Source organism: Argentina silus, assembly GCF_951799395.1.
Source record: "Argentina silus genome assembly, chromosome: 19".
In the NCBI taxonomy this organism is placed as follows: Eukaryota; Metazoa; Chordata; class Actinopteri; order Argentiniformes; family Argentinidae; genus Argentina; species Argentina silus.
The window spans coordinates 10,462,361-10,473,524 of NC_139673.1; the positions used below are offsets into that span (position 1 = coordinate 10,462,361).

The 11,164-nt window shown below is 42.6% G+C and overlaps 1 protein-coding gene across 1 annotated transcript; it reads left to right on the top strand.

Annotated features, from left to right (window-relative positions):
* Positions 1-1,981: 1,981 nt before the first annotated feature.
* On the top strand, positions 1,982-2,956 carry mc1r (melanocortin 1 receptor; the record flags this gene model as incomplete). The annotated part of the gene is made up of 1 exon (XM_083691469.1): positions 1,982-2,956. The coding sequence occupies one exon, from the start codon at positions 1,982-1,984 to the stop codon at positions 2,954-2,956; it is 975 nt and encodes a 324-aa protein (XP_083547595.1).
* Between the last annotated feature and the right edge of the window lie 8,208 nt (positions 2,957-11,164).

The window sequence follows — 11,164 nt, forward strand, 5'->3', positions numbered from 1 at the left end:
CAGTGTCACAAGTTTTTTTTTATAAAATAATATGGTTTTGAACTTTTTATTTTCCGGTTTCTGTGAATTTGGAGAACTTAGGAAGGAGATGGGGTTAGGTTTGGTTTGGTTTACTTTCTATGCGACTGCGCAACAATTGGTCTAAAGTGGTGTTGCTGCAGAACATAATTCCTTGCTGAATAGATCACTGTGTATCAGCAGTTATTGGGAGAGTGGTATGGGGCTCAACACGCGAACTCAATTTGGCCAAATAGACTTGCAAGAAAGGCAGGTTTGCTGAGAGCATCATTTTTGCCGTTCTGAGGCTGCTGTGTCGAGAAGCCCTTTCCATGTTCCAAGACAAGTTCTAGTCTACGATCGTCTGCACGATATATGAACATTATATGCCAGTAAGATTTGAGCCGCATTAGTTGTCACAATCGGCTTGGCGCGCATGGACAGCCAGTCCCCACACACAAAAATGCTGCCAAGGAGTTGGCTCTGTTCAAACGGGGTCGCAAAACCCACTGATGCAATGGTGGCAGTGAAGATGGATAATGAGGTGTTTGATTCCACTCAATTAGAGGTGTTCGATTCTATGCTCCTGTTTTGATATTAGTGCGTAACCTCTGATCAAGAATGGCAGATAGGCTGCCCAATGCCCAAGATTCCTGATGTGAGCCCTGACCTGTTTTTGTATTGTATATTTCATTAGGCTACTCTGTAATTACTAATCGTCTTAAACGCTATGAAAATATTTCAAAGTAGAAAAGAGGAGAGTGTAAGTATTAGTAGGACTAATTGTGAAGCCATTTACCGTTGCGCACTGCGCGTAAAAGTTATTTTTTTCCCTAAGCACATTCTATTGGGAAGGCTGAAGAGAATTGCGCAGTATGGCACTTCGATCACCTTTTTTCATATAAATAGTCATACAGCTGCAAGAGTTTTGTTTTGTCATTGCCCTCATCACTTGATGACACATGTTGTGCATAGTCTACTATAAATAGGCTACAATTTATATTGCTGGGAAATTAGTATTGACTATGTGATTTCGCTAGCAGTTAATGTTCTGCCTTGGTAGATTAATGCATTCATACTGCACTCTCCATTTTCATCGCTAATCTTGTTAAATATTTCCGATGCGAGGTCACGCAGTCATTAGAGTTTGTGTCAGGCTTGGGAATCATGCGGTTGGCTGTATAAGAAAGGAGGAGTTAGAGAAGCTGTGGACCCTTTTAAGAACACTCTGTCAGTTTGTTTAGTTGAGAGCTCAGTTGGAAAGGCTGTAGTTCACATATATGGATTGACTGTAGACTAATTGGTCGCCCAAATGTTGCATTTTGTTCATCTATGCGAGTGTGCACCAAGGAAGCTATCTGGACTCAGGCAGGGGAATATCATCTCTTGGAATAATTATGACTCGAATATATGTGTCTTCTCTAATGACAATTTGAGAGTAAGGATTTGAGTCCAGAGAGTGACTTTGGGAAGAGACGATCTTGCATGGATTATTCTTTTTGAGCAGCTGAGGTTGTCGCTCTGCAAGTAAGTGCTCAGCACAGTGGTCGACAGGGGAACCCATCTCATGCAGGGAAAGAGACGTCAAAAAATCACGTTCAGGACTGACAGAAAGGTGAGCTAACATTTGTACACATTTGACCTTTCCCCTGATCTTGCACGATATTTGTAAATAGCCTCCTTTGTATTATGTATTACATTTTTATATTTACATCTTTGACATTTAGCAGACGCCTTTATCCAAAGTACATTTGTCTAAAGTAAGTGAATGTATTATAGTTGTAACCTGAAATAGTTCACAACACCGGCAATACCTGCAGTGCATTAGCTGAGCTAATTGTATGACCATGGAGGGTATTCACACAAACAACAAAAAAAATCTGATAAGACGTTTTTTTTCTTTTTTCAGCCAAACAGTGGGCTGTCGTGAAGGTCAGGTCTCCCCATTGTTCCCTATCGGACCCACTGCAGCAGAGAGGCGGACATGAACAACACATCCCATCAGAACTTCGTCATGCACCACATGGAGCTGAGTCCCCTCACCATGTACACTGATGGAAACATGACGCACAACGATAGCGCCGGGGAGCAGAACTCCACGGGCTGCGTGCAGATCCGCATCCCGCAGGAACTGTTCCTGACGTTGGGCCTCATCAGCCTGGTGGAGAACATTCTGGTGGTGCTGGCCATCATCAAGAACCGCAACCTGCACTCGCCCATGTACTACTTCATCTGCTGTCTGGCCGTCTCCGACATGCTAGTAAGCGTCAGCAACGTAGTAGAGACCCTGTTCATGCTGCTGACCGAGCACGGGCTGCTGGTGGTGACCGCTGATAGGCTGCGACACCTGGACAATGTCATCGACATCATGATCTGCAGCTCGGTGGTGTCCTCGCTGTCCTTCCTGTGCACCATCGCGGCGGATCGCTACATCACCATCTTTTACGCGCTCCGCTACCACAGTATCATGACCACGCAGCGCGCCGTGGCCATCATCGTGCTGGTGTGGCTGGCCAGCACCACCTCCAGCACGCTCTTCATCGTCTACCACACCGACAACGCGGTCATCGTGTGCCTCGTCACCTTCTTCTGCATCACACTCGTGTTCACCGCCGTGCTCTACCTGCACATGTTCATCCTGGCACACGTGCACTCGCGACGCATCATGGCGTTCCACAAAAGCCGCCGACAGGCCACGAGTATGAAAGGTGCCATTACGCTCACCATCCTGCTCGGTGTCTTCATCGTGTGCTGGGGGCCTTTCTTTCTCCACCTCATCCTCATTCTCACTTGTCCCAAGAGCCCCTTCTGCACCTGTTTCTTCAGCCACTTCAACCTCTTCCTCATCCTTATCATCTGTAACTCTCTCATCGACCCGCTCATATACGCCTACCGGAGTCAGGAGCTGCGCAAGACGCTCAAGGAGCTGGTGTTCTGCTCCTGGTGCTTCAACATGTGAGAGGATAGGCTACATTCAGGAGGAAGAGACTGTTAATAACATATTATTATCATATAAGGGGAACGTTACGCCTGTCGTTGCTGTTTCAAATGCATTAACTGAAAGAACAATGTGCAACAGACACTTCAATGTCGTTGGCGAGGTTTGCGCACAGTGGGCGCATGGGAACTTTAACAACCCATCTTTCTCCTCCTCTCGCTCTGCAGGCCGATGCATGCTTAGATTGGGGAAAAGAATTTACGTCATAACTATAATTAGATATAGATTCTTTATATTATCGTCTCCGTCCAACCGCAAAAAAACGGAAATCTCTCTCAAGGACGCGAAAGACCGTTTTAATGCTGAGGGTCCAGTTTACTTAGGGAGCGCATAAAGGGCTCAGTTTTAGACATCGACATTGTAACAAGTGCTATTAACCAGGAAAATTACAACAAGGACCTCAAATAAATAGTCTATCAAGACAGCAACTGCTCTGAATGGTTAGAATAGGAAAGTATGGTCAGGAATGGTTGTAGGAGGAGATGAGTTGGGAAAAGGATATCATTGAACGATATCATCCACTAAATTTAGCGTGGGCCTACCTGGTGTGCTTTGTATGGATTTAAGGACAGATGCTAAAAAGATTAGGCTGGGTTGTGTTTCTACGTGTATCTTAGTAGGTCTGCCACATGTCAGAATGGACCTGTCACGTTTACATGAGTGATGGCATTTAATGCATTTTATATTCCAAATATCTGCTAGTAGACTACTGCAGTTTCATTTATTCGTTGAAGTAGGCCTATCCACTGTTTGTATAACGTGTGCAAGGCATTCTCACGGACGATTCATTATATGCCTATTTGCCAACGAAAACCTCCTATAATGATGAATTTGAGTAAGTCAGTGACGTTTTTCGTTTAGTTCAGTGGGCTAAACATGGATAGCAATTTCTCCATACACACACGAATAAACAGTTTGTTATTAATGTATTATTATCATCCGTTATTCAATTGATTAACTTGTTGTAAGTAACCAAAACGAAATATAGATAGGATGCATTACAGCCTACTCAGATTTTTTTTTAAGATTAGACCTTTATGTTATTTTTTATTTTATTTATTTTATTTATTTTTTTATTTTTTTTGTTAGCTATCTGGAAGGGTATTAGATGTGTGACTTTCGCTCAAAGTACAAAATTCACAAATGTATTATTCTGTAGATGAAGGCCCTTGATGGCCAAAACGTTATTTTGACCTATAGAATAATGCATTTGTGAACCTTGTACTTTGAGTCAGAGTCACGCCTCTGTCCTTTCATATTCCTGTGATCTTTGGCTGCACCTCGTCTCAACTCTGGTTGAAGAGCTGTGCATCTCTCCCCTATTTTATAGTTACCGGAACGCTCCGGAACAACGCTCAGGGAATGCTAAACTGGCAGGCCCTCGGAAGGTCCGAAGGATCCGCCCCACGGGCTCCCCGCAACACCCCCACGACACTGCCACATCCGCGAAGGCACTGGAACGCTGCGAAACAACGTTCAGTGAATGCTAACAGCCCTCTTTAAGGCTCCCGAGACGCGCTCCGTGACCAAGACCTACCAACATTCGTATGGAGCCACTGATAACATTGACTATTTATTATCCTTTAGTAAGCCTAAAGCTGGTATCAATACTCATACAGCTTGAACATATAGGCAACTGTATTCTGCCCTAGGCCTATCTTGCCACGATGGACCAGGATCAAGCCTCAAACTGATGATTGTATATGTGTATTTTATTTTTACTGTATATTTGAATGTGGTCTTATGGACACTTACTTTTGCATGTGCTAATGTTATGAATGAAATGAAATATGATGATGATATAGCCAATTACCCTCTGACAACTCTTTATAATGTATTTTGAATGAAGCTATTATTCAAAGGTAATAATCATAGTAATGATAGTAATCATGATAACTAATAATTACATTATTATTGTTTATGTTGTTATGATGATATCATTTTCTTATTATTGTTACTATAATTGTTGGTACCATAATGATAATACATGATCAATCCTCATTATGTTCTTGTATGGTCCTGTTATTATATGTACAGTGTATATACCATATACATATCATATTTTTTCATTCATGCAATGTTGATTTCAGGCCTCATCTCTCCTTGTTAGCATGCATGTAGATAAAAGGTTGCCTCTTAGGTAATAAAAAAAAAAACTATTCTAGTCCAGAAGATTAATTTACCATGTAAATTATGCTTTGACCACTGTCCAGCCACACGTATTAGGTGTGAGTATCCCCGCTGGTGTTGGGGTAACACAGTCTAGCCATCCTGAGACAGAGGAGAGCTTTAGAGTCATCAGCTCTTCTACAGCCATGCACCAAAACCTGCCTCATTCGCTCCAGAAATATTTTATTAAAGGCATTTTAAAGAGCTTGACATGTATCCGTGTAAGTATCTGTCTCAGGTATCAATATACTCTATTGACATTTTGAATAAATCAAGCTTTACAGTATTAAGAACGTTTCCAGAATAGAGAGAAACTGCAATTACCGTCTGTCATGTGATTGACTTCTATATGGAGATACATGTTTGACAATGCATTTTATTTTTAGTGAAGATATCCTCTAGAGACACAAGGTCCATTCAACGATGCGTGTGTGCTTTTTAGAAGGCAGTTTTTAAACTGATGGATGGAAATAGTGTTGCCCACGGGCATGTTGATAATTCAGTTACTGGAGATCATTTTATAATGTCCATTTTAAAATCAAGCCTAAAAGATTTTATTTTAGGGGGATTTTAAACCAGACCCATCACAAATTACCCAGTTCCGTTCCCTCAGGGTTAGATGAAAAGCATTTCTGTAAGCTTTATAGAATTGTCTCCATTGCAGTCTGTCTGTTTTGGCTACTGTTTTGGTACATAATAATTCCATTGATAAGGCGGAGACATTGTTCTTTGTGGTGTGGTGTGATATGGCTAGGTGAGCTAAACGGATAAAAAAAGAAGTTGACAAGCATTAGGGCATCAAGCCTGGTTATGAAGTATTGTTTGGATGGACATACTGTATCATCCCTCTCAGACAGCAAGGGATTGTTCTTTCCAAAGTCTTCTCATTGCTTCTCTTTTTCCTCTCTCTCTCTCTCTCTCTCTCTCTCTCTCTCTCTCTCTCTCCCCCTCCCTCCCTCCCTTCCTCCCTCTCTCCCTCGTGGTGGTGGGGTAGCCTCCAGGGCAGGAATGAGTATTTTGGGAAGACTGAGGGACTGGAATGTGCTGTAATAACGGTGGGCTTTCATATCAACAAACATTTTTGGTCTGATCTCTTAATAGGCATCCAGTAGGAATTCCTGCCACTTCATTGGAGCTGAGGAGGTGTGTGTTGTGTGTGTGTGTGTGTGTGTGTGTCTGTGCGCGTGTGTGTGTGTTGGGAGTGGGGGGTTGATGCTCATCATGTGTTATCTCTATCACATAGTTCTGCTACACAAAGCAGCTCTGTTCACATCCCTGCCACTTGGGCTGAGAGATCAAACAACTTTCAGCTCGCTGCTCCAACACCATGGAAGATGAGTTGTGTTTGAATTAGGCCAAAAAAACATCTCTCGAAAAGCAGTGTGATGTTTACAAACTCAAAGACAGCATTTGGCATGAAGCATCTGAGTAGTCATATACATGATGAAGTTAACATAGACAGTTGTGACCTCAGTCACACCACTCTTGGCCCTATCTAGACAACCTGTTTATCTACACACAGATACCAGGCCACAGGGGCACCATATCCAATCAGAAATGAGAGCGGGTCACCACATCCAATCACAGATCAGATATGAAAGTTCAGCCATCGATCAGACATGAACTCACATGGCTCTACAACTGTTTCACATGCTGGGTTGGATGCGATGATCTACTGCTTGATTTCAGTAGAGGGAGTAGAATCTCTTAGGCGCCTGATTGTACTGGCTCTGTTCCACTAAACATTAACATTCTGAACTGTTTCAAAAATCTTAAATGATGGTATTTGGAATTATGGAAGCATGTACAGTATTGCATAAATACAATCCAGAGCCTAACAGACATAAGCAGACATAAGCATCCAGTGCACAAAAAGCATTAGTGGTCTGTTATGTACATGTTTGTTGTAAGTGTTTAGATGAAAACTCGTCTACGTCTAGGAGCTGTAGAGGAGTCGCAACAAAAGGGAGTACACCGAACTTATTGTAGGAATTAAACAGGCCACAATTCAACTAATATACAGGTTTTTATTTGCTCAGGGCAAACACAAACACAAGACACATGCCAAGGGGAAAAGGGAACGGTGCCAAAGCAAAGAAATCATAAACAAAAGTGATCTCCTAAACTAGTGCAATAGTAGGCTATGCTAAAATGCTATGCTACACTAGACTAATACATACAGAGGGAGGCACCCACTCCTAGTGATGGCAGTTTGACACTGAAGCTTCGATACGTGCTTCAAACACTGACCAACAATTTTATCGAAGCACTGCTTCAAAGCTTGCTTTGGTGCGAAAAAAATCACGTGACATATGACGTCCGAAGCAGCAACTGCTTCGTTGCCTGAATGAATCACCTGACTGGTTCGCGGTCCAATCAGGTGATTCACTGGCACTGCCTCGTCTCGATTCTGACAGGTGACAGGTTGCGACAGTTTTGAATTTGAGTGCCTCAACACTTTATAACCGCTCTAAACAATGCACAATTTGTGGATTGTCGTAGTAGGTGCGTTGTTGGTATTGCGTTTGTATTCTCTGAGTGTTCTTCTTGTAATCTTTGAGTGTTCCCCATCCCACATAATCACCCCCTGCCATAGTTACACAAACACACCCAACCTATGCCATATTTTCCCCAGCACTCTTTCCTCAATAACACAATACACACATTCATCAATCTTTATTTGTAAATAGAACATGATATTCAGTCTTAGTGTGTGTGTGTGTGCATCAAAGAATTTCATCAAAGCAAGGATACTGTAGCGAACGGCGGGGTAGAGCAGCTTGCCTTAAGCGGGTATCGAACTCGCAATCTTTCGCTTACAAACCGGCCGCGCTAGCCACAACACCAAGAGCGGTAACTCCCTTGGCGGAATTGCTAACGGGCCTTTCACAGGGTCGTTACAATACTTTAAATCCAAGGGTAATCAAAGCAAAGATGCTTCAGAACAAAAGATCTTTTCTACAAAAGTAAAGTAGTTTCTCCAACACTGCTCATTGAGGTGTGTGTGTGTGTGTGTGTTCGTGCGTGCGTGCGTGTAATTAAAAGCCTCCTGTCCACCAACTAGCCTGCCTAATTTGACTGCAGCCTTGCACTTCGCCAGGAGAGGTCACTGTAACTGAAGCTTCGAGTAATGAACCCATTTTCGAAACAATTGGCTCAAGTGGTTCAGTGCTTCACAAAAGCTTCATTTGCCCATCACTACCCACTCCTAACCTGGTGAATTGTAACAGAGATAAGCCTACGTGGTGGAAATGTAAACCCATGGGTCTCTTGCCTATTCACCTTACCCCTATGGTGTACAAATAACAAAGAGACAAATTACGAGAAAACAAGATGAGGAAGAAACATAAAATATGTAAACAATGACGTAAACAACGACTAACTACAACCTAACAAAAGAAAACACGATGTAAACTGTATTACGTAGGGGATTCGAACAAACAATGGAATCGCGAGTCGACGGCTAACACTACTACACTGAAACGGGTCAACTCTCGAAGGGAAGGCAGGCGGAGCTTATGAAGGAAACGGACAGCCCTCTGATTGGACAGGAACAGATGAGTGATGACGGGAACGAATGGTCAATTGCTGACGGACACCTGAATGTAGAACGACAGGATGAGGGAGAAACAGAAGGAAACACAAAACACAAGGACACACGCACATGCAGGAGTGGGAACGTAACAGTAACCAAATCTGATTCAAGCTCAGAATTTGGCAATGATTCTTACAGTAGACACACTGACTGAATTGCTGTAGATGCCTCGACTCCTTGCATTCCAAGTTACGCCCTCTGCTTGACCCAAACCATAACATTCTATGATAGAGCAAGCTGAATCTTTCTGATTATCGTGGCTTGCTTGTACAGTACACTAGCATGAAAATGACCCCCAATAAACAAGATCATTGTGCAAAAACACACAAGCACCTGTCTAGGAGCTCAATAACCTATTAACTGTTCTCTCTATAACAAAATAAATAATAGGAAACCAAACTTCAAAATCCCTAATATGACCAAACCGAGACACTTTGGGAAAAAGAAACTGTAAAAGATAGAAAAAAGAGAGAGAAAATAGAGAAATTCTGTATGGGGCTTTCTAAACTCAACATTCAGTCCCTTTTTCGAGACAGCCAGAGCTTTTGTTCTGAAATTTGTATCAAAGGTAACTATTTCAGAACATTTATTTTCTTCACAGCCTGCTTCTCACCACATCTTTTAAAGCTCAGTCTGGGCCTGATGCAGGGCAATAACATTCTACAAACAAATTACCGTTAACTCAGAGCTTTTATATATGGACGAAGCCAAATTGACATGGGATTTAGACCAGGTGCTATGTCTGCATCTATCTTTGTCCAGAGACACCTAAATACAGAATGTAGAACAAAAAGCTGAAAGAAAAAGACATTAAGGTTAACAAAGGAGAAGTGTCTCTTATTAAATAAAAACAAGTGGAAACTTTGCATCTGCTGCAAAAACTCAGGACTGCCTGCAGTGTCTATGTCACAGGACTTATCTCCAAACTCCTGTCATGTCAGTCTATAGATACTGACAGGAAACAAACATTACATGACATTTACATGTACACTGACTTCTCTTTATTCCGTGCCACAAACTGGCCCTCACGTCACAAACACACCACAGGCTCTGGCTATCGCTGACCACTAGATGGCCATATTTGCCTTGAGACATCCAAGGAGGAAGCATCGCCTCAATTATCTAGGCTTACAACAAGAATCAGGGATAAAACAGAGATGTTCCACTATAGATGTTTACCAGTCCTTGACTAGACACAATTTAGCATTTTAGTTAGTTGCCCAAATGCTTTGTAGCCCTACGATCATCTTAAATCCATCTACATTATTAAAGACTATATTAACACGTAATCCCAAACAGAACCCTGAGAAAAAAGGGTGTCCTGGTGTTAGCATTATTGTTTACATGATGCTATGGTTGGCTGTGCTGTTATCACAGGTGGAATCCCTCTCTGCCTGGGCACAGTTAGCCCAGCTGTTGGACAGGCTATTCGCAGTTGGACAGGAAGTCAACTGCTAGTTAATCCTATACTGTGTGATTGATCAGTGGAGTCGAACTCACACGGTATGGATTTAGGTATTTAGCAGCAGTGGTGAGGTATTGTGAAGGGGCTTCAGATGATTAAAAAAAATGGACCCATACTGTGCTCTATGTGAGCATTGGGTCCTCATCTGCTTTATGGTTAAGCAGGTGCTGGCTTGTCACCTTCTCCCCAGGCCCTGTATTAGGAGAATGTATAGAAGTCCAACCAGACTATAGTCACTGCCATAGCCGGACTCCTGCGGGGTGGACACATGATGCTGGCCACCGGAACAGGACTCTACACTTGACAATATGTCTCCAAATGCATACACACACAACTCAAGTTTCCTCTCTCTCTCTCTCTCTCTCTCTCTCAAACTCACACACACACACACACACACACACACACACACACACACACACACACACACACACACACACACACACACACACACAAACACCCCTCTGACACTTATGAGGGACTAATCGTCAGGACTTGTACTCCATAGAGGAACAATCTGTTCATGTGGAGCATGACTGAAGTTTCCTTCTGGGCACTTAACCACATCTGCTACCTGCTCAGAAATCAATATACATTATGCCCTCTCAGAGACTGCAGAGTTGAGTGGATTGAATACCGGACAAAACAAGCTGAAGCTGCTTCAATTCAGTTGTTATCTTACACAATTATAGGCTATTCATATTATTCTGTATGGATTCGATTTGTCTAAATCTATGTCTTAAAGATATGGTGAGGGTGAGTTAGTGGATCCATGCTACTCCATGCTACACTGAAATCCCTGCCAGACAGTATAACTGGTGACTTAACGGTTGTCACAAGCTGTGTTCAATTGGATTTACCCTGTGCCAACAGCATTTTCTCTACTGCTTCAGTCACCTTTATTTTCTTTCAGTTACTGTACCAGTCTGTGTCATTGCTACTA